This window comes from Bufo gargarizans, chromosome 1, assembly GCF_014858855.1.
Source record: "Bufo gargarizans isolate SCDJY-AF-19 chromosome 1, ASM1485885v1, whole genome shotgun sequence".
Classification (NCBI taxonomy): Eukaryota; Metazoa; Chordata; class Amphibia; order Anura; family Bufonidae; genus Bufo; species Bufo gargarizans.
The window spans coordinates 751415220-751439077 of record NC_058080.1 but is presented as its reverse complement, the minus strand read 5'-3'; the positions used below and the strand labels follow the sequence as shown (position 1 = coordinate 751439077).

Below are 23858 nucleotides of genomic sequence, written 5' to 3'. Positions count from 1 at the left end.
CTGATTTTAATTAGCATGAGTATATAGTCTGCTCAGCATGCATGCTGGTATTTGTAGTCCCTGGATTCCATGAAGGCCATTTTGGCTCCACACAGATATGGATCAACAGGGGCCCAGCATGCATGTGGGACCTGCACTTCCTGGATTTCATAGTCGCTGTTATGGCACCCAACAGGTGAGCTTTAGTGTTAGGACCCGTCTTATAGAGATCGCCTTGGCGTGCGGCAGACGGGCTCAAATGATTTTGTACAAAATGTATTTGCTAAGCATCTCTAAGTTATTAGCATAGCATTTACAATGTAATATACTTTTGTACTCTACTTTTGGTTTGTAGAGTGCTGTTGCACTATGTGTTTGTCAGATGTATATTTGCAGCCACACTAGCGACGTGCACCTGCGCATTGGGATGTGCTGACCCCCCTTTTTGTGTTTGTAGTACATATCAGGTGATCATCCCTTTCTTCTTCTAGCTTGAGGGCAAATGAGGAGGCTTTGTCACAGCCTTCTGGTAACCAATAAAAAAGTTGCCTACCCCACGCCGGTACTTTACGCAAATAATACATTGCCGATTTTTGCAATCAAGAATATAATCTCCAATTCACGAATATATGACGAATATTCTACAAAATATTTGCGAAATATCGCAAATTTGAATATTGCCCTGCCGCTCATCACTATTGCTGGAGCTATTTTGTTTAGTATTTTAGGGCTGGATTTTATTTGATTGGGAGCTAGGTTGGTAGTGAGATCCCCCAATCCACCCCTCCCATTCCAGGGCATTTTCCCTAGCATGAGGGATCCCCAAGTGTAATCACCTGGGATCATTACTGGAAGGTAAAAGCTGATCCCAGACTGTCAGTCGGGCGTGGTTGCAAACAGAGGCTGGGTGAGGCGCTGGATGTGTGGTTTCAGCCGGGCTTGGCTGAGAGACCACGAGGCTGGGAGATAGCCTGGAGTTGGGGAACAAAGCAACGGCTGGGAAGTGGGTCGCAGGGCCATAGTCAGGCGAACTACTGAGCCTCAATCTCCAACAAGAGACATTGAGACATTGAGCTGGGAAAGCCACAGGTGTTCATTTGTATTGTTTTGTGTGCGCTCGTGTTAAAATAAATGCACTGTTTGGACATTCCACGCGGTTGTCAGTGAGAATATTGTGACTGAGACCCTGGAGATAGAGCTAATCCCTCGCAACAGAATAATAGCAGATACTGAGATTTATACCCAGTATACAAGACAGGAGAAGTGCTACTGTGTAGTCTCCATATATACAGAATAAGAGCAGACACTGAGAATTACTCCCAATATATAGGACAGGATAAGTGGCACTGTACAGTCTATACGGTATATATACAAAATAAGAGCAGATACTAAGAATTACACCCAGTATACAGGACAGGAGAAGTGGTACTGTGCAGTGTCCGTATATACAGAATAAGAGCAGATACTAAGAATTACACCTAGTATACAGGACAGGAGAAGTGGTACTGTGCAGTGTCCGTATATACAGAATAGGAGCAGATACTGAGAATTACACCCAGTATACAGGACAGGAGAAGTGGTACTGTGCAGTGTCCGTATATACAGAATAGGAGCAGATACTGAGAATTACACCCAGTATACAGGACAGGAGAAGTGGTACTGTGCTCTCTGAGGAGCTCCACTATCTACTCACAACTCTGTACATTGTATAGCAGCTGTGCTTGGTGTCAGAGCTCAGCCCCATTCACTTGCATGGCACTGAACTGTACCTTGTCATGTGATGAATGAATGTGACGTCAGTGGCCTGGGGTAGGCAACGATTGGCGGGGTTTCTGCGTGCCGGACCCCTACTAATCACATACAGAGACCTATCCAGTATAAAAAATCTGAAAATGCTTTTAAATTCTAGATGGGTATTATGGCATATATTATTGTAGTTATTCCACCAGCTTCATCAGGTCTTAGAAATCTGTTTACTAAAGAATGCAGTTTGTGTTCAGTAATTTAGTGACAGATCCTGTTTAAAGAGGACCTTTCACCTAAAAAAAAAAAGTAAACTAAGACCATAGCTTTACTTACATGCCCCCATGAAGTGTTGATCGTTTTTTCTTTTTTCAAACTGTGCCCCCGTTTGTCCGCTATGCCCCCCCGGAATAATTCCCGCCGTCTATGCTAATGAGCCAGCCTCAAATGGGCTGGCTTTAAAAGTTCTCCTCGGCGTGCCTTCTCTCTTCTCCCTGGCACGGAGCGCATCCAATCAGCGCGCTCCGCTCTTAGCCGGATAGACGAAATCGCTCCAGTTCTCTGAAGTCTCGCGAGAACTGGAGCGTCTTCTCCCTGGCTAAGAGCGGAGCGCGCTGATTGGATGCGCTCCGTGCCAGGGAGAAGAGAGAAGGCACGCCGAGGAGAACTTTTAAAGCCAGCCCATTTGAGGCTGGCTCATTAGCATAGACGGCGGGAATTATTCCGGGGGGGCATAGCGGACAAACGGGGGCACAGTTTGAAAAAAGAAAAAACGATCAACACTTCATGGGGGCATGTAAGTAAAGCTATGGTCTTAGTTTACTTTTTTTTTTTTAGGTGAAAGGTCCTCTTTAAGTAAAGTTGTATTAATGCGAGGCGCACAATGTTTTGGCATAAGGCAAGCTTGATTGCCGGATATTTTGGTTTTTTTCACATTTTTGAGCTACAGTATGTTTATGTACTAAAAGTGGTGACTGGGTGTAGACCAGAATCGTGAACTTTTGAGTATTTTACAAAGCTTTATAAGGCTGGAATCACACAAGTGTGCGGTCATGTTTTTTAACCAAAGTCAGTGGATTCAAAATCAATTGCATGTATCGATAGTTCCTCCTGGATCCACTTCCACCCTTTTAAGAATGTTATAGGTTTGTTTACTCCGTCGTGTGAAAAAAAAATCAGAAATTTAATTTTTTATCTTTACAGAGAATCCCAGTAAGCATTTTAAGGGAAACTTCATGTTATCACTAGATTATAAAGCAGGAGATGACAATATCATGCTGCGCTCTTCAGGAGAAAACTGCATTACCCTTAATGTAAATCCAGGACTTCACAGTACAGATCTGTCATATAATCCCGTAAATCATGAGGATTCTTCTCCTGACCAATCACAGATTGTTACCACAACTACAAGTCTGAAAAGGGGTAAAAGTTTTCATCGTGGTGAAGAGTCCAAAAAAAGAACAAGTTTTTCTAGATGCAGAAGAATTCACGCAGGGGAGAAGCCATACTCCTGTTCAGAATGTGGGAAGTTCTTTACACAGAAATCAAATCTTGTTACACATGAGAGAATTCACACAGGAGAAAAACCGTATTCATGTTCAGGATGTGGGAAATGCTTTGTAGATAAATCAAATCTTGTTAAACATGAGAGAATTCACACAGGAAAAAAACCATATTCATGTTCAGAATGTGGGAAATGTTTTACAGATAAATATAGCCTTGTTACACATAAGAGAAATCACACAGGAGAGAAACCATATTCATGTTCAGAATGTGGGAAATGTTTTATAGATAAGTACAATCTTGTTACACATAAGAGAATTCACACAGGAGAAAAGCCATATTCATGTTCAGAATGTGGGAAATGTTTTACAGATAAAACCAGTCTTGTTACACATGAGAGAAGTCACACAGGAGAGAAGCCATATTCATGTTCAGAATGTGGGAAAAGCTTTACAAGTAAATCGGATCTTGTTAAACATAAGAGATGTCACACAGGAGAGAAGCCATATTTATGTTCAGAATGTGGCAAATGTTTTACAGGTAAAACAAATCTTATTACACATGAGAGAATTCACACAGGAGAGAAGCCATATTCATGTTCAGAATGTGGGAAATGTTTTACACAAAAAGCACATCTTGTTACACATCAAAGAAGTCACACAGGAGAGAAGCCGTATTCATGTTCAGAATGCGGGAAATGTTTTACAGGTAAAACAAATCTTATTGCACATGAGAGAAGTCACACAGGAGAAAAACCATATTCATGTACAGATTGTGGAAAGTGTTTTACGCAAAAATCGTATCTTGTTAAACATGAGAGAAGTCACACAGGGGAGAAGCCACTTTAATATATTATATATATTATATATATAAATGTTTTGCATTGTAATCAACTTCTAAAACTGGAAGAAGAAACTATATTATTTTTTGGAATATGGAAAATGCTAAAAGATTAAAAGAATTTTAAACCCATGTCACCATGTAGCACCAGTCTAACAGCCTATAAAAGGGTATTTTTTGAGTGGAATTATCCTGGATCTTTTAACCACCTCAGCTCCCCTAGCTTAAACCCCCTTAATGACAGACCACTTTTTACAATTCTGCACTACACTACTTTCACGGTTTATTGCTTGGTCCTACAACTTACCACCCAAATAAATTTTACCTCCTTTTCTTCTCACTAATAGAGCTTTCATTTGGTGGTATTTCATTGCTGCTGACATTTTAACTTTTTTGTTATTAATCGAAATTGACCGAAATTTTTGCAAAAAAATGACATTTTTCACTTTCTGTTGTAAACTTTTTTAAACAAAACTACATTTCTATATACATTTTTCTCAAAATGTATTGTTCTACAAGTCTTTGATCCAAAAAAATGCAATAAGTGTATATTTATTGGTTTGCGCAAAAATTATAGCATTTACAAACTATGGTACAAAAATGTGAAATTCCGCATTTTGAAGCAGCTCTGACTTTTTGAGCACCTGTCATGTTTCCTGAGGTTCTACAATGCCCAGACAGTAGAAACACCCCACAAATGACCCCATTTTAGAAAGTAGACACCCTAAGGTATTCGCTGATGGACATAGTGAGTTCATGGAAGTTTGTATTTTTTGTCACAAGTTAGCGGAAAATGATTAATTTTTTTATTTTTTTACAAAGTCCACTAACTTGTGACAAAAATTTCTTTTTTACATGAACTCACCATACCCCTCACGGAATACCTTGGGGTGTCTTCTTTCCAAAATGGGGTCACTTGTGGGGTATTTATACTGCCCTGGCATTTTAGGGGACCTAAAGCGTGAGAAGTAGTTTGGAATCCAAATGCGTAAAAAATGCCCTGTGAAATCGTAAAGATACTCTTTGGAATTTGGGCCCCTTTGCGCACCTAGGCTGCAAAAAAGTGTCACACATGTGGTATCGCCGTACTCGGGAGAAGTAGGGCAATGTGTTTTGGGGTGTCTTTTTACATATACCCATGCTGGGTGAGATAAATATCTCTGTAAAAAAACAACTTTTCCCATTTTTTTATACAAAGTTGTCATTTTACAGAGATATTTCTCTCACCCAGCATGGTTATATGTAAAAAGACACCCCAAAACACATTGCCCTACTTCTCCTGAGTACAGCGATACCACATGTGTGACACTATTTTGCAGCCTAGGTGCGCAAAGGGGCCCAAATTCCAATGAGTTCCTTTTAGGAGGGCATTTTTAGGCATTTGGATTCCAGACTTCTTCTCACGCTTTAGGGCCCCTAAAATCCCAGGGCAGTATAAATACCCCACAAGTGACCCCATTTTGGAAAGAAGACACCCCAAGGTATTCCGTGAGGGGCATGGCGAGTTCATAGAAGGTTTTTTTTGGCACAAGTTAGCGGAAATTTTTTATTTTATTTTTTTCTCACAAAGTCTCCCTTTCCGCTAACTTGTGACAAAAAGTTCAATCTTTCATGGACTCAATATGCCCATCAGCGAATACCTTGGGGTGTCTACTTTCCGAAATGGGGTCATTTGTGGGGTGTGTTTACTGTTCTGGCATTTTGGGCGGGGCTAAATTGTGAGCAACCCTGTAAAGCCTAAAGGTACTCGGACTTTCGGCCCCTTTACGCAACTAGGCTGCAAAAAAGTGTCACACATGTGGTATCGCCGTACTCAGGAGAAGTAGGGCAATGTGTTTTGAGGTGTCTTTTTACATATACCCATGCTGGGTGAGAGAAATATCTTTGTAAATTGACAACTTTGTCTAAAAATGTTTTTTAAAGTTGTCTTTTACAGAGATATTTATCTCACACAGTATGGGTATATGTAAAAATACACCCCAAAACACATTGCCCTACTTCTCCTGAGTACGGCGATACCACATGTGTGACACTTTTTTGCAGCCTAGGTGCGCAAAGGGGGTCCAAATTCCAATGAGAATCTTTGCGATTTTACAGGGCATTTTTTACGCATTTGGATTCCAAACTACTTCTCACACTTTAGGTCCCCTAAAATGCCAGGGCAGTATAAATACCCCACAAGTGACCCCATTTTCAAAAGAAGACACCCCAAGGTATTCTGTGAGGGGCATGGCGAGTTCCTAGAATATTTTTTTTTGGGCACAAGTTAGCGGAAAATGATTTTTATTATTTTGTTTTTCTCTTACTAAGTCTCATATTCCACTAACTTGTGACAAAAAAATTTTTTTTACATGAACTCGCCATGCCCCTCACGAAACACCTTGGGGCGTCTTCTTTCCAAAATCGGGTCACATGTGGGGTATTTATACTGCCCTGGCATTTTAGGGGCCCTAAAGCGTGAGAAGTCTGGAATATAAATGTCAAAAAAACTTTACGCATTTGGATTCCGTGAGGGGTATGGTGAGTTCATGTGAGATTTTTTGTCACAAGTTAGTGGAATATGAGACTTTGTAAGAAAAAACTAAAAAAATCTATTTCCGCTAACTTGTGACAAAAAAAAATCTTCTATGAACTCGCCATGCCCCTCAAAAGTGATCTTTTTATAGCGCCGCAGCAATTTTACGGTGTTTTTGAAGTGATAAGAAAAAAAAATATTCTGTCACTGCGGTGGGGCGGACTGAACGCAAGTGTGCGCACAAGATCAGGCCTGATCGGACGAACACTGCGTTTTTTGTAGAGCTTATAGAACATGTCCTATTCTTGTCTGCAATTGCGGACAAGAAAAGGCATTTTCTATATAGTTCTGGCAATGTGCGGATCCGCAAAACAAATACAGACGTCTGAATGGAGCCTTACAGGGGGGTGATCAATGACAGGGGAGTGATCAGGGAGTCTATATGGGGTGATCAGGGGTTAATAAGGGGTTAAAAAGTGACAGGGGGGGTGTAGTGTAGTGGTGTTTCGTGCTACTTACAGAGCTGCCTGTGTCCTCTGGTGGTCAATCCAAGCAAAAGGGGCCACCAGGTAGCAGGTATATTAGACGCTGTTAACAAAACAGCGTCTAATATACCTTTTTGGGGTTAAAAAAAATCGCATCTACAGCCTGGCAGCGAATGATCGCCGCTGGCAGGCTGTAGATCCACTCGTTTACCTCCCGATCCTGTGAATGCGCACTCCTGTGTGCGCGTGTTCACAGGAAATCTTGCGTCTCGCGAGATGACATGCCGATGCGTCGAAGAGGAACAAATCGACCGCCGCCAGAACGCAATCCTGCGTTAGGCGGTCCGGAGGCGGTTAAATATCCAAACTATATTTGTGACTAGGATCCATGGAGGAAAAGTATTGTGGATGCAAGGAAGAGAAGAGCCTTGTTTACTTATAAAGCAGTGAAGATGAACTGTCCCCATGAACCTTGCTTCTTATCACTGTATTCATACCTCCACCCACACTGCGGGAGAATCCAGAGTGACAAGGGGGAGAAGTAACGACGCTCCATGTAATTGTTTTATAATGTATGTGGACATATTAATGTTTAATCTTCATTCAATCAATATTTAATGATCCTCTGTCAGCATGACCAACCATTACTCTCAACATGGTAAGGCTATAGTAAGTAGTGTATATGATATGTACATGCCCGGACAGAGCTCTGCCCTCAACATGCTGATGTCTAGCCCTGTCAATCAAGGGGAGGGGGAGTGTGAAGAGTACAGAGGTATTATAAAAGCAGTGCTCCAAGGATTCAGCCCCATCCTCTGGTGCTTCAATGTGCTTATTAGTATATGAATAAAAATACAGATACTGTATCTCTGTTTAACATCCAGAAAATATAAAGTATTTTAATCAGCATGATCAACCCAACCAGGCAGTATGCCTGGTTTAATAGTCGACAGAGGCTCTTTAACCACTTCAGTACCGAGCCACTTTTTACCTTAAATCCCAGGCCGGTTTTTGCTAATCTGACATCACTTTTTGTGGTAATAACTTTGGAAAGCTTTTTCTTATCCAAGCCATTCTGAGATTGTGTTCTCGTGACACTTTGTACTTCATGTTAGTGATAAATTTGAGACAATATGTTCTACCTTTTATTTATTAAAAAATCCAAAAAGTACATAAAATTTAGAAAAATTCACTATTTTCTAAATATGATTTTCTGTGCTTTTATGGAAGATAGTGATGCCTCACAAATTAGTTATTACTTTACATTTTTCATATGTCTGCTTTATGTTTGAATAATTTTGTAAATGTAATTGAATTTTTTAAGACATTAGAAAGCTTAGAATTAAAAAAAATTACCAAAACCATTTTTTTTAAGCACCAAATCAGTTATAAAGTGATTTTGAAGGGCTTACGTAATGGAAACCACCCATAAATTACCCCATTTTAGAAACTACACCCCACAAATTATTCAAAACTGATGTTACAAACTTTGTTAACCCTTGAGGTGTTCCACGTGAATTAAAGGGAGTCTTTCACCTAATCTGAGCGTTTTAGACCGCTCAGATCAGGTTATAGACTCTTTAACCCTCATTACGATCATACCCGTCTCTTATGTGTCCCTCGCCCAGATAATGAAAATAATACTTTTTAAACTTATGCAAATTACCTTCTGAAGGTGCCCAGGGGCGGCGTTACTGGGCGATGTGCCCAGAAAAACACACCTCCAGCCGGCGGACGTCACGAGCGGCACCAGAGGACGGCGGGCTGGGAACTGGCCCACACCTGCGCACTGCTCTGCCCATTATGGGCAGAGGAACATCCTTTCATATTGCGCATGCGCCGGCCGGCTGTCTTTAGTTGGCCGGCGCATGCGCAATATGAAAAGCTGTTCATCTGCCCATAATGGGCAGAGCAGTGCACAGGTGCGGGCCAGTTCCCAGCCCGCCGTCCTCTGGTGCCGCTCGTGACGTCCGCCGGCTGGAGGTGTGTTTTTCTGGGCACATCGCCCAGTAACGCCGCCCCTGGGCACCTTCAGAAGGTAATTTGCATAAGTTTAAAAAGTATTATTTTCATTATCTGGGCGAGGGACACATAAGAGACGGGTATGATCGTAATGAGGGTTAAAGAGTCTATAACCTGATCTGAGCGGTCTAAAACGCTCAGATTAGGTGAAAGACTCCCTTTAAAGGAAAATGGAGGTGAAATGTTGAAATGTATTTATTTTTTGTAGATTTTTTATGTAAATATTTTTCTTGCAACACAGCAAGGGTTTTAACAGCAAAATAAACCTCAATATACACTCATCTAAAGAATTATTAGTAACACCTGTCAACCAATCACATGGCAGTTGCTTCAATGCATGTAGGGTTGTGGTCCTGGTCAAGACAATCTCCTGAACTCAAAACTGAATGTCAGAATGGGAAAGAAAGGCGATTTAAGCAATTTTGAGCGTGGCATGGTTGTTGGTGCCAGACGGGCCGCTCTGAGTATTTCACAATCTGCTCAGTTACTGGGATTTTCACGCACAACCATTTCTAGGGTTTACAAAGAATGGTGTGAAAAGGGAAAAACATCCAGTATGCGGCAGTCCTGTGGGCGAAAATGCCTTGTTGATGCTAGAGGTCAGAGGAGAATGGGCCGACTGATTCAAGCTGATAGAAGAGCAACGTTGACTGAAATAACCACTTGTTACAACCGAGGTATGCAGCAAAGCATTTGTGAAGCCACAACACGCACAACCTTGGGTGGATGGGCTACAACAGCAGAAGACCCCACCGGCTACCACTCATCTCCACTACAAATAGGAAAAAGAGGCTACAATTTGCACGAGCTCACCAAAATTGGACTGTTGAAGACTTGAAAAATGTTGCCTGGTCTGATAAGTCTCGATTTCTGTTGAGACATTCAAATGGTAGAGTCCAAATTTGGAAACACTTGGCTGTGAAAATCAAAAGTTTCATTTCTCCTTTTTAAAATGTTGATTTAGCCCCACATTTTTTATTTTCACACAGGGTAACAGCAGAAAAAGCACCCCATAATTAGTTACCCGTTTTGTCCTGAATATAGTGTAAGAAGGTACAAGGAATCATCGTCGATGATAGGTACGTGTCACCGAGGTTCCTGGGCTCGGTGGAGTAAGAGCCAGTTTGTATGTGTAAGCAGAATTTGCTGTTTGACACCTTGATACTTAGTATGACTGTAATAGCTGATCCGGGACGGCTCTTACTGGGAGTAGTCAAAGTGCTGGGTGGGTGACTACTCCCCATGTTCCAAGCCGGGTTTTGCCAGGCATAAAACCAGCCAGCACTGCCAGGTGGGAAGGATTACCTCCGTCTGACAGTAAAGCTCAGGAGGTCTGTGTGCTGTGATCCGAGGGCTGTGTTGGGATCCGCGACTTGAGCCAGGCTGGAGGGCTCAGACCCCTGTGAGGGCGAACGGGCTGCCTAATGCCTGCCTGTGGACTTGACAAAGCAGAACTTCCAACAGGGTGTGAAGTAACACCCAGGAGAAAAGGTGACTGTTTTGTATATGAACTTTTCATGTGTGTGAACGATCACCAAGCAACTTGCGTTTTTTGTTTTGCTTTCACGTGTGAATAAAAACTCATGTATTGAACCAATAACTTGTACTTTGCCTCTGTGCTGCACCTGCTAATCCTAACTACTAGAGCGAATACCCATATTTGGTGGAGGATGCGTGCAAGCGCAGTGAGGCTGGCGTGAACGCTGATATATTTTTTTGGTTTGCATTTTTGAGCATCGTTGTATGTTGTACATCAAACCAGCGGTATTACAACCTGTACCCCACAACAAAATGGAGGCTGTTGTGAAGGCCCTCGTGGAAGCTAATCTACAGCAGCGAGAGACCAACCTGCACCAACGGGAGGCTAATAAGCCACAGCAAGAGACTAACCAGTTGCTGCTACAACACTTTGCAGACAGCAGGAGCAACCCCAAGCGTCCACGATGCCCGGAAAGCAGTTTGTGCAGCGATCCCTAAGATGACACGCGCAGACGACAACAAAACCTACCTGGCAATGTACGAGAAAGTGGCCACCAGGGAAAAGCTGCCCAAAGACTAGTGGGCTGAGGTCATCGCTCCTTTCCTGGCATCAGAATCCCAACGTGTATATTTCGACTTGCCGGACGATCAAGCGGCCAACTACCCGAAGGTAAAGGGTAAGATTTTGGCAAGACTGGGGGTAAATGTGTTGTCCGGGCCCAGCGGTTACATCAGTGGGGGTTTAAGCTGACTGAGCCTGCGAGACCCCAGTATTATGACTTACTCCACCTTTTGCAAAAGTGGCTACAGCCTGATGTGCTGAGTCCCACAGCTATGCTAGATAGACTATTGGCTGACATATTCTGGAGGGCGCTGCCACCCTCTCTTCAGCTCTGGATCGGCCAGCTGTCTCCTGGAAATGGTGGAAGGCTATGACGCCACTAAGAATCTTAAGGGGAGTTCGTTTGGGAGGGGGGCAGGTAAACCCCAGAACTCCCCACCCAAGTCCTAATGGTATGAGCTGGTAAAATCCACCCGGGAGGTTCCCACTATGGGCCGGACCCAATAAATCTGCTGGCGGTGTCAGGAACCTGGCCATATAAGGGCTGAGTGTCCCCATCAGGTTGAGTTTGTGGACATTAATTGATGTTACCGTCAGTCACTGTATGCTATGAAACTGTGTGCCACAGGTACCCCGGAGGCTCTAGACCACTTGTGCCAGGTGGAAGTGGGAGACACTCAAGCTGAGGTGCTGCTGGACAGGGAGCTTGGTTACCCTAGTAAGGGCTACCCTAGTGTGGTCCGCGGAGTATACTGGCCGGAAAGTTGGGGTGATATCCAGTCACAGAGACTTAAAAGACTACCCCACAGCGCTGGTGACTCTAACCACGGTAGCCAACAGGTGGACCCACGAAGTGGCAGTCGCCGCAAACTTAGGCCTTATGCACACGATCGCATTTTGTTTCCGTGTCCGTTCCGTTTTTTTTTGCGGATAGGATGCGGACCCATTCATTTCAATGGGTCCGCAAAAAAACGCGGACAGCACACCGTGTGCTGTCCGCATCAGTATGTCCGTTCCGTTGCTCCGCAAAAAAAATTGTGCATAGGCATTATTACAATAGATCCGTAAAAAAATCTGATGCCATACGGAACCACATCCGTTTTTTTTGTGGACTACAAAACACATACGGTCATGTGCATGTAGCCTTACACTACAAACTCATAATAGGGAGAGACTTTCCTGGTTTCCCGGCCCTATGGCCAGTTGTGAGAGTGACTGGTAGCCCTGAGTCAGGGGTGAGCCCAAAGTGCTGGGTGGGTGACTACTCCCCATGTTCCAGGCCGGGTTTTGCCAGGCATACAAACCAGCCAGCACTGCCAGGTGGGAAAAATAACCTCCGTATGACAGTCGAGCTCAGGAGGATTGTGTGCTGTGATCTGAGGGCTGTGTTGGGATCCGCGGCTTGAGCCGGGATGGAGGGCTCAGACCCCTGTGAGGGCAAACAGGCTGTCTAAACGCCCTGCCTGTGGACTTGACAAAGCAGAACTTCCAACAGAGTGTGAAGTAACACCCAGGAGAAAAGGTGACTGTTTTGTATATGAACTTTTCATGTTTGTGAACGATCACCAAGCAACTTGCGTTTTTTGTTTTGCTTTCACGTGTGAATAAACACTGATGTTATGAACTAAGAACTTGTACTTTGCCTCTGTGCTACACTCCCCAATCCTAACTACCAGAGCGAATCCTCACAATGGCAACACCCCATATGTGGTGGTAAACTGCTGTAAGGGCACATGGCAAGGCTCAGAAACAAAGGAGCATCATATGGCTTTTGCAGCTTAGATTTTGATGGATTGGTTTATGGGTGCCATTGGTTTTTATTTTTTGAGTGATTGTCTTTTTGCAAGATGAGGTGAAATTTTTATTGGTACCATTTTGGAGTACAAAATGGAGAGCCACATTTTTTTTATTTTTCTGGGGAATGTCTTAGGATCAAATTTTTAGCGGGATGAGAAGAGTTTGATTGGTACCATTTTGGGGTACATACGACTTTTTGATTGCTTGGAATTACACTTTTTGTGAGGAATTTTTGCAGCATTTTGTCATGTAATATTTTCATAGAGCAGGTTGCTACAGACATGGCAATACCTAATATGTCTATTTTTTTTATTTTTGTAAACACTGACATGGAAAAGGACCTAGGTATTTTAGTGAACAGTAAACTAAGCTGTAAAAACCAGGGTCAGGCAGCTGCTGCCAAGGCCATTAAGATAATGTCACAGATGGTGTTGCAGGAAACAATAAGTAACAAATAAAGATCCGACTGACTTGATCCCAAACTAAGGAACAAAAGGGTGAGTCCTATTAATGCCCTAGAGCTCTCCCTCACTGCTCAGCCCATGCAAATATCTCAATGATAGAAAGTTGCATGTCCACGTACCTTAGACTGAGTGACACCTGCAAACCCTATAATAGTGAGGAGACACAACCACCGGCTCCCTGCACTCAATACGGAGGGAGTCAGGGTCACCTAGAATCAAGCCAACAGGAAAATACAAATACAGAAATTGACTTATCTTGAGGAACCAGCAGTAGCAACTTCAAGCAGTGAACCCAATCCAGGAAGTAGTATAAAACGCAAAGTGAGGCAGTATGGGAGGGGATATATAGGGAGGCAATCACTGCTAAAAGATGACAGCTGGGAGAGGGAGAAGAGATGTCAAAGCAAAACAAAAGAACATCATGCAGGAGGTACTGAAGAACGTCTATCAGAACTTCTCAGAGATCTGGCGGTGACAGTACCCCTCCCTCTACGAGTGGACTCCGGGCACTCAGAGCCCACCTTCTCAGGATGGGACCTATGGAATGCCCTGAGAAGACAAGTGGCCTTAATGTCCGCTACTGGAACCCACATCCTCTCCTCAGGACCATAACCCTCCCAATGAACTAGGTACTGAAGAAAACCGCGGACAATACGAGAGTCCACAATCCTAGAGACCTGAAATTCAAGATTACCATCAACCACAATCGGAGGAGGAGGCAAAGAGTAGGGAACAGTGGGTTGGACATAAGGTTTTAATAGGGACTTGTGAAAAACATTATGGATCTTCCAAGTCTGAGGAAGATCAAGACGGTAGGCCATGACATCATTCGGCCGCGACAAAGACGAGAATAGTAAGAAAACGCGAGACCATACTGGCGGCGACACCACCAATCAGGAGTGCCTGCACCGACGGCATCCCAGCCGGCGTGCAAGTCATGTGATCAGGGAAACCCTCACATGACCGCCACATCAGACATATCATAGATCGCATTATATTACAAAAGTGGAGCAATGCTAGATGGACATAGTGTATAGAACTCAAATCAGGATCAAGGTATACAAGGATATACATTCACCCCATATGAGGGCGCTATTCACACAATAGAAAACACTCGCTGTTAATTACTTGCGGTCATGGGTAAATAACCCCAAAACCGCAGGTATAATAGCATATATATCTCACCACTATTCAAAGAGTGCCTTCAAAAAAGGGGGCGTATATGAAAACTTCAATAATAAAAACATATATAAACAAAACATACATATAACAGATGAGGATCTAGCTGATCCCTGCCACATTAAACTCAAGATTGAGTCCAAAGGGTTGTAAGGACCTCAGCGTGTATATCCACTTCAATTCTTTTTTTCTCAGTACCGCATCCTTATCCCCACCCCTTCGTAGGGTACCCACACTATCAATAACCCTGAATCGTAGCTGGTTGATAGAGTGTCCGGCCTCCACAAAATGTTTGGCTACAGGTTTGTCCATGTTTGCCTTGCGAATTGTACTTTTATGTTTATTAATCCGTTCTTGAATTTCCATTGTAGTCTCGCCCACATAGATGAGACTACAATGGCATTGAATGACATACACAACATCACGTGATCTGCAACTATAGTAGCCATTGATCTTATATTTTTACCACTATAGGGGTGAGAGAAATGATCCCCTTTTAAGATATTGCTACAATTACAGCAAGACATACATGGGAAAGTGCCATTTCTGCGTGGGGCAAGGTACCTCTGTGTATCCAAGGCGCGGCCACCAACATCAGATTTGACCAACCTGTCACGTAGGCTAGGGTTCCTTCTGTAGGCCATCATCGGCGGGGACGTAAACTCTTCAATTTCTGGCAGACCTCTTTGTAATATATGCCATTCCTTCCTAAGGATATGTGCAATGTCACCATTGTCCCGGCCGAAGATAGACACAAAAGGGACCCTAGCCACGGATCTGGCCTTAACCGATTTCTGGAGGGCGGACTCCCTATCAACCGTAGCCACCCTTTCCTTTGCTCTGCTTAACAATGTTCTGGGATAGCCACGCTCAATAAAACGATCACACATGGCGTCCACCCTCCGTATAAAATTAGGGTCATCAGAGACAATTCTCCTGACCCTCAATAGTTGGCTCCAAGGTATGGAATCCAACATACGCCACGGATGGTAACTGTCATGTGTGAGGAGAGTGTTTCTATCCGTAGGTTTCTGATACAGGTCCGTTTCAATTTGGCCCTCCACTACATAAACCTGTACATCTAAGAACTGCAATTCACTGTTAGAAAAAGTAACAGTGAATTGCAATCCTGGTTGTTGCGCCACCAACATAGGACTCTTCCAAAAAATTGGCATCGGTATACCAGCTTGTCCTCCACCTCGGCCATAAAGATATTAGCGTAGGTGGGGGCCACATTCGACCCCATGGCCACACCCTGCTTCTGCTAGTAGAAGGTGTCCCCAAAGAGAAAAAAATTTCTCCTCAGGACCACCTCCAACAGGCGGAGGACAAACCGGCACACCCCCAGGGAGAGTCCCATGTCAGCCAGGGCCACATCGACGACACCAAGACCATACGCATGATCAATGGACGTATATAAGGATACGACATCAAAGCTAACTAATAGGAATTGAGCTGGCGATTGTAGCTCACGTAGCTTTGACAAAAAATGGCCAGTGTCCTTGACATAGGATGGGGCGGAGGTCGCCCGGATCTGCAATAGTCTGTCAAGGAATATAGACAAAGGGTTGAAAACCGAGTCCCTACCGGAAACTATAGGCCGGCCCGGTGGATCAACCAAACTCTTATGTATTTTAGGGAGTATGTACAACATCAGGGTGACCGGGTGAAGCACTGTAAGGTATTGACATAGTCCATCATCAATGATGGAATTCTGTAGTGCTTCCCCTAGTATCACACTGATGTCGCGCATAATATCCCATTTAGGGTCTCCCGGCAACCGTACATAGACTTCAAGATCCTGTAATTGTCTATTAATTTCCCCAACATACCTCGCAGTATCCATGACGACCACCGCCCCACCCTTGTCAGCCGGTTTTATAGTGATGCGGGCATCCTTTTCCAGCAACACTATTGCTTGGCGTTCTGCCTTGGATAGATTGTTTCTACCCTGACTGCTGGGTTTCAGAGTTTCAATCTGTTTGTGCACAATTTGTATATAGGACTCAACTACATGATAAGTGTGAGGAGGTGAAAAATTACTTGGTTTCTTTAGATCAAACTTATTACATGTCAATTCAGCAACACCTTTATTCTTACATACATCAGATATCATGTTATCAGTATTCCTTGAAGCAAAAATACTTTTTAGGCGTAGGTTCCTAAAGAGCCATTGTAAATCTAATTATAAGGTAAACCAGTCCCTTTCAATAGTGAGAGGGCGAAGGTGAGGCCACGGCCCAATACCTGGATTTGTTCCGGGGTCAGTTCTACCGAAGAAATGTTCACTACCAGGTGTGTCATCTCCTGGGGTTGCGTCTAGTCGTTCTCATTGGCATCCCCCTGTTCTTTCCCGGATTCGGGGGTAACATGCCTTTTGTGGGGTCGATGGTGCTTCCTTCCGCCCCTGCGGCATCTCCGCCACCTTGTTGGCCTAAAAAAGCAACAGATGTAGAAGCTTCGTCTGTAGAATCAAATGTAGAGAATCCGAAATGCCCATGGTCAAACCGGCGATTGAGTCTCTTTCTTAGTCTGTTCTGAGGTTGTGGATTACGCCAGTTGTAGACTTTTCCCAACTGGTAGTCCTCAAGGTCTCTATGCCACTTATCACGTTTGACCCTTTCGGTCTCACATTTATGGCTCTGCATATGTTGCGCTATTTTATCAATATGCATCGTAAAGTCATCAACACTAATGAGACCTTGTATTTGTGCATTCAAATCCGTGATAATTTTCTTAATATTCTCAACTTCTTTGCATAGATAATCAATGTTTAACAACATCAAATCGAAGGAGTATTTGTTACTCACCGCCTCAAACTTGGCACAAAAGTCTGTATCATTTGGAAACAAATTTGGCCATAGGTGGGATCTTAGACCCCTCGGGATACGTCGACTTTTATAATATTCCCTCAAAGTGCTTAGATGGAGTTCCATGGTGATGAGATTCCTGTTCACACTTACATCTAAGCAGGTCGCAGAGGGTGTACTGAGAAAGGATACATCACCAGAATCCGTTCCAATCAGTCTCTGGATATCCTCATCTGTATATACAGTATAGACCAAAAGTTTGGACACACCTTCTCATTCAAAGAGTTTTCTTTATTTTCATGACTATGAAAATTGTAGATTCACACTGAAGGCATCAAAACTATGAATTAACACATGTGGAATTATATACATAACAAAAAAGTGTGAAACAACTGAAAATATGTCATATTCTAGGTTCTTTAAAGTAGCCACCTTTTGCTTTGATTACTGCTTTGCACACTCTTGGCATTCTTTTGATGAGCTTCAAGAGGTAGTCACCTGAAATGGTTTTCACTTCACAGGTGTGCCCTGTCAGGTTTAATAAGTGGGATTTCTTGCCTTATAAATGGGGTTGGGACCATCAGTTGCGTTGTGGAGAAGTCAGGTGGATACACAGCTGATAGTTCTACTGAATAGACTGTTAGAATTTGTATTATGGCAAAAGAAAAGCAGCTAAGTAAAGAAAAACGAGTGGCCATCATTACTTTAAGAAATGAAGGTCAGTCAGTCCGAAAAATTGGGAAAACTTTGAAAGTGTCCCCAAGTGCAGTCACAAAAACCATCAAGCGCTACAAAGAAACTGGCTCACATGCGGACCGCCCCAGGAAAGGAAGACCAAGAGTCACCTCTGCTGCAGAGGATAAGTTCACCCGAGTCACCAGCCTCAGAAATCGCAGGTTAACAGCAGCTCAGATTAGAGACCAGGTTAATGCCACACAGAGTTCTAGCAGCAGACACATCTCTAGAACAACTGTTAAGAGGAGACTGTGTGAATCGGGTCTTCATGGTAGAATATCTGCTAGGAAACCACTGCTAAGGACAGGCAACAAGCAGAAGAGACTTGTTTGGGCTAAAGAACACAAGGAATGGACATTAGACCAGTGGAAATCTGTTCTTTGGTCTGATGAGTCCAAATTTGAGATCTTTGGTTCCAACCACCGTGTCTTTGTGCGACGCAGAAAAGGTGAACGGATGGACTCTACATGCCTGGTTCCCACCGTGAAGCATGGAGGAGGAGGTGTAATGGTGTGGGGGTGCTTTTCTGGTGACACTGTTGGGGATTTATTCAAAATTGAAGGCATACCATACCAGCATGGCTACCACAGCATCTTGCAGCAGCATGCTATTCCATCCGGTTTGCGTTTAGGCGGACTATCATTTATTTTTCAACAGGACAATGACCCCAAACACACCTCCAGGCTGTGTAAGGGCTATTTGACCATGAAGGAGAGTGATGGGGTGCTGCGCCAGATGATCTGGCCTCCACAGTCACTGGACCTGAACCCAATCGAGATGGTTTGGGATGAGCTGGACTGCAGAGTGAAGGCAAAAGGGCCAACAAGTGCTAAGCATCTCTGGGAACTCCTTCAAGACTGTTGGAAGACCATTTTGGGTGACTACCTCTTGAAGCTCATCAAGAGAATGCCAAGAGTGTGCAAAGCAGTAATCAAAGCAAAAGGTGGCTACTTTGAAGAACCTAGAATATGACATATTTTCAGTTGTTTCACACTTTTTTGTTATGTATATAATTCCACATGTGTTAATTCATAGTTTTGATGCCTTCAGTGTGAATCTACAATTTTCATAGTCATGAAAATAAAGAAAACTCTTTGAATGAGAAGGTGTGTCCAAACTTTTGGTCTGTACTGTATATACTGTGTCACTTGGAATTTCAGAGCTCTTACCGGAGCCTGGGAGTATGTCCATTTTCACAAAGTCATGTGTGTTGGTATACAAATTTCCCGGTGCCCGCTCCTCAGATCAAGGTAATAGAAAAAAAGGTATTAAGAGCAGCACTTCATACGGCTTGTGTAGAGCATGGTGGTAAAATGCAGTAGCTGGGCAAGGGACCCCAGATCCAAGGTGGTCCAACAACAAGCTATGCAAAATAGGGGCCACAGCAGCATGTCCATCCAATTCTTCTTTATTGTGCAAAATTCCAAGGCACAGAATACAGAAATAGCAACGTTTCGGCTAAGAGTAGCCTTTACCAAGCATATGTTACGACCATACACATTCACATATAAATAGTAAAGGTTAAACACACCCACATTAATGGTAACCCAATGATCAAATAGACTGGTGAATACAGCAAATCACAAAATGGATTTCACAGCTATTCCTAATCAATGCGAATACACCCATCAGTCTCACCTGTACCTGATGATCCATAGTACACAGCGTTCCATTATAGCATCTGCGCATGTCCGCGTCACTCCGCCGCGACCGCGTATACCCCCACACGTCATTTCGACGCGGCCATGACATCATTCGGCCGCAACAAAGACGAGAATAGTAAGAAAACGCGAGACCATACTGGCGGCGACACCACCAATCAGGAGTGCCTGCACCGACGGCATCCCAGCCGGCGTGCAAGTCATGTGATCAGGGAAACCCTCACATGACCGCCACATCAGACATATCATAGATCGCATTATATTACAAAAGTGGAGCAATGCTAGATGGACATAGTGTATAGAACTCAAATCAGGATCAAGGTATACAAGGATATACATTCACCCCATATGAGGGCGCTATTCACACAATAGAAAACACTCGCTGTTAATTACTTGCGGTCATGGGTAAATAACCCCAAAACCGCAGGTATAATAGCATATATATTTCACCACTATTCAAAGAGTGCCTTCAAAAAAGGGGGCGTATATGAAAACTTCAATAATAAAAACATATATAAACAAAACATACATATAAAAGATGAGGATCTAGCTGATCCCTGCCACATCCCTGCCACATTAAACTCAAGATTGAGTCCAAAGGGTTGTAAGGACCTTAGCGTGTATATCACTTCAATTCTTTTTTTCTCAGTACCGCATCCTTATCCCCACCCCTTCGTAGGGTACCCACACTATCAATAACCCTGAATCGTAGCTGGTTGATAGAGTGTCCGGCCTCCACAAAATGTTTGGCTACAGGTTTGTCCATGTTTGCCTTGCGAATTGTACTTTTATGTTTATTAATCCGTTCTTGAATTTCCATTGTAGTCTCGCCCACATAGATGAGACTACAATGGCATTGAATGACATACACAACATCACGCGATCTGCAAGTATAGTAGCCATTGATCTTATATTTTTTACCACTATAGGGGTGAGAGAAATGATCCCCTTTTAAGATATTGCTACAATTACAGCAAGACATACATGGGAAAGTGCCATTTCTGCGTGGGGCAAGGTACCTCTGTGTATCCAAGGCGCGGCCACCAACATCAGATTTGACCAACCTGTCACGTAGGCTAGGGTTCCTTCTGTAGGCCATCATCGGCGGGGACTTAAACTCTTCAATTTCTGGCAGACCTCTTTGTAATATATGCCATTCCTTCCTAAGGATATGTGCAATGTCGCCACTGTCCCGGCCGAAGATGGACACAAAAGGGACCCTAGCCACGGATCTGGCCTTAATCGATTTTTGGAGGGCGGACTCCCTATCAACCGTAGCCACCCTTTCCTTTGTTCTGTTCAACAATGTTCTGGGATAGCCACGCTCAATAAAATGATCACACATGGCGTCCACCATCCATATAAAATTAGGGTCATCAGAGACAATTCTCCTGACCCTCAATAGTTGGCTCCAAGGTATGGAATCCAACATACGCCACGGATGGTAACTGTCATGTGTGAGGAGAGTGTTTCTATCCATAGGTTTCTGATACAGGTCCGTTCCAATTTGGCCCTCCACTACATAAACCCGTACATCTAAGAACTGCAATTCACTGTTAGAAAAAGTAACAGTGAATTGCAATCCTGGTACGCCAGTATTAAGGTGCAAATGAAATTCATCCAATTCCTCAGCCGTTCCCGTCCAGATCATGAAGATGTTGTCGATGTTGCGCCACCAACATAGGACTCTTCCAAAAAATTGGGATCGGTATACCAGCTTGTCCTCCACCTCGGCCATAAAGATATTAGCGTAGGTGGGGGCCACATTCGACCCCATGGCCACACCCTGCTTCTGCTAGTAGAAGGTGTCCCCAAAGAGAAAAAAAATTCTCCTCAGGACCACCTCCAACAGGCGGAGGACAAACCGGCACACCCCCAGGGAGAGTCACATGTCAGCCAGGGCCACATCGACGACACCAAGACCATACGCATGATCAATGGACGTATATAAGGATACGACATCAAAGCTAATAGGAATTGAGCTGGCGATTGTAGCTCACGTAGCTTTGACAAAAAATGGCCAGTGTCCTTTGACATACGATGGGGCGGAGGTCGCCCGGATCTGCAATAGTCTGTCAAGGAATATAGACAAAGGGTTGAAAACCGAGTCCCTACAGGAAACTATAGGCCGGCCCGGTGGATCAACCAAACTCTTATGTATTTTAGGGAGTATGTACAACATCGGGGTGCCGGGTGAAGCACTGTAAGGTATTGACATAGTCCATCATCAATGATGGAATTCTGTAGTGCTTCCCCTAATATCACACCGATGTCGCGCATAATATCGCATTTAGTGTCTCCCGGCAACCGTACATAGACTTCAAGATCCTGTAATTGTCTATTACTTTCCCCGACATACCTTGCAGTATCCATGACGACCACCGCCCCACCCTTGTCAGCCGGTTTTGGGTTTCAGAGTTTCAATCTGTTTTTGCACAATTTGTATATAGGACTCAACTACATGATTAGTGTGAGGAGGTGAAAAATTGCTTGGTTTCTTTAGATCAAACTTATTACATGTCAATTCAGCAACACCTTTATTCTTACATACATCAGATATCATGTTATCAGTATTCCTTGAAGCAAAAAAACTTTTTAGGCGTAGGTTCCTAAAGAACCGTTGTAAATCTAATTGTAAGGTAAACCAGTCCCTTTCAATAGTGGGGGCGAAGGTGAGGCCACGGCCCAATACCTGGATTTTTTCCGGGGTAATTTCTACCGAAGAAATGTTCACTACCAGGTGTGTCATCTCCTGGGGTTACGTCTCGTCGTTCTCATTGGCATCCCCCTGTTCTTTCCAGGATTCGGGGGTAACATGCCTTTTGTGGGGTCGATGGTGCTTCCTTCCGCCCCTGCGGCATCTCCGCCGCCTTGTTGGCCTAAAAAAGCAACAGATGTAGAAGCTTTGTCTGTAGAATCAGAATCAAATGTAGAGAATCCGAAATGCCCATGGTCAAACCGGCGATTGAGTCTCTTTCTTAGTCTGTTCTGAGGTTGTGGATTACGCCAGTTATAGACTTTTCCCAACTGGTAGTCCTCAAGGTCTCTATGCCACTTATCACGTTTGACCCTTTCGGTCTCACATTTATGGCTCTGCATATGTTGCGCTATTTTATCAATATGCATCGTAAAGTCATCAACACTAATGAGACCTTGTATTTGTGCATTCAAATCCGTGATAATTTTCTTAATATTCTCAACTTCTTTGCATAGATAATCAATGTTTAACAACATCAAATCGAAGGAGTATTTGTTACTCACCGCCTCAAACTTGGCACAAAAGTCCGTATCATTTGGAAACAAATTTGGCCGTAGGTGGGATCTTAGACCCCTCAGGATACGTCGACTTTTATAATATTCCCTCAAAGTGCTTAGATGGAGTTCCATGGTGATGAGATTCCTGTTCACACTTACATCTAAGCAGGTCGACAGAGGGTGTACTGAGAAAGGATACATCACCAGAATCCGTTCCAATCAGTCTCTGGATATCCTCATCTGTATATATATATATATATATATATATATATATATATATACTGTGTCACTTGGAATTTCAGAGCTCTTACCGGAGCCTGGGAGTATGTCCATTTTCACAAAGTCATGTGTGTTGGTATACAAATTTCCCGGAGCCCACTCCTCAGATCAAGGCAGTAGAAAAAAAGGTATTAAGAGCAGCACTTCATACGGCTTGTGTAGAGCATGGTGGTATAATGCAGCAGCTGGGCAAGGGACCCCAGATCCAAGGTGGTCCAACCAAAAGCTATGCAAAATAGGGGCCACAGCAGCATGTCCATCCAATTCTTCTTTATTGTGCAAAATTCCAAGGCACAGAATACAGAAATAGCAATGTTTCGGCTAAGAGTAGCCTTTATGAAGCATATGTTAAAACCATACACATTCACATATAAATAGTAAAGGTTAAACACACCCACATTAATGGTAACCCAATGATCAAATAGACTGGTGAATACAGCAAATCACAAAAGGGATTTCACAGCTATTCCTAATCAATGCGAATACACCCATCAGTCTCACCTGTACCTGATGATCCATAGTACACAGCGTTCCATTATAGCATCTGCGC

The 23858-nt window shown here is 43.5% G+C and overlaps 2 protein-coding genes across 2 annotated transcripts in view; one reads left to right on the top strand and one right to left on the bottom strand.

Moving 5' to 3' along the window:
* Positions 1–23858, top strand: part of LOC122925098 (oocyte zinc finger protein XlCOF6-like) — an 818943-nt gene that overhangs the window by 569463 nt on the left and 225622 nt on the right. The window contains exon 4 of the mRNA XM_044276609.1: positions 3203–4065. Within this exon, the coding sequence (XP_044132544.1) occupies positions 3203–4065 (863 nt within the window). The remainder of the gene's footprint in view (positions 1–3202; positions 4066–23858) is intronic.
* LOC122925109 (zinc finger protein OZF-like) overlaps positions 1–23858 on the bottom strand; it is a 161704-nt gene that overhangs the window by 25901 nt on the left and 111945 nt on the right. The gene's annotated exons all lie outside the window — the stretch shown is intronic.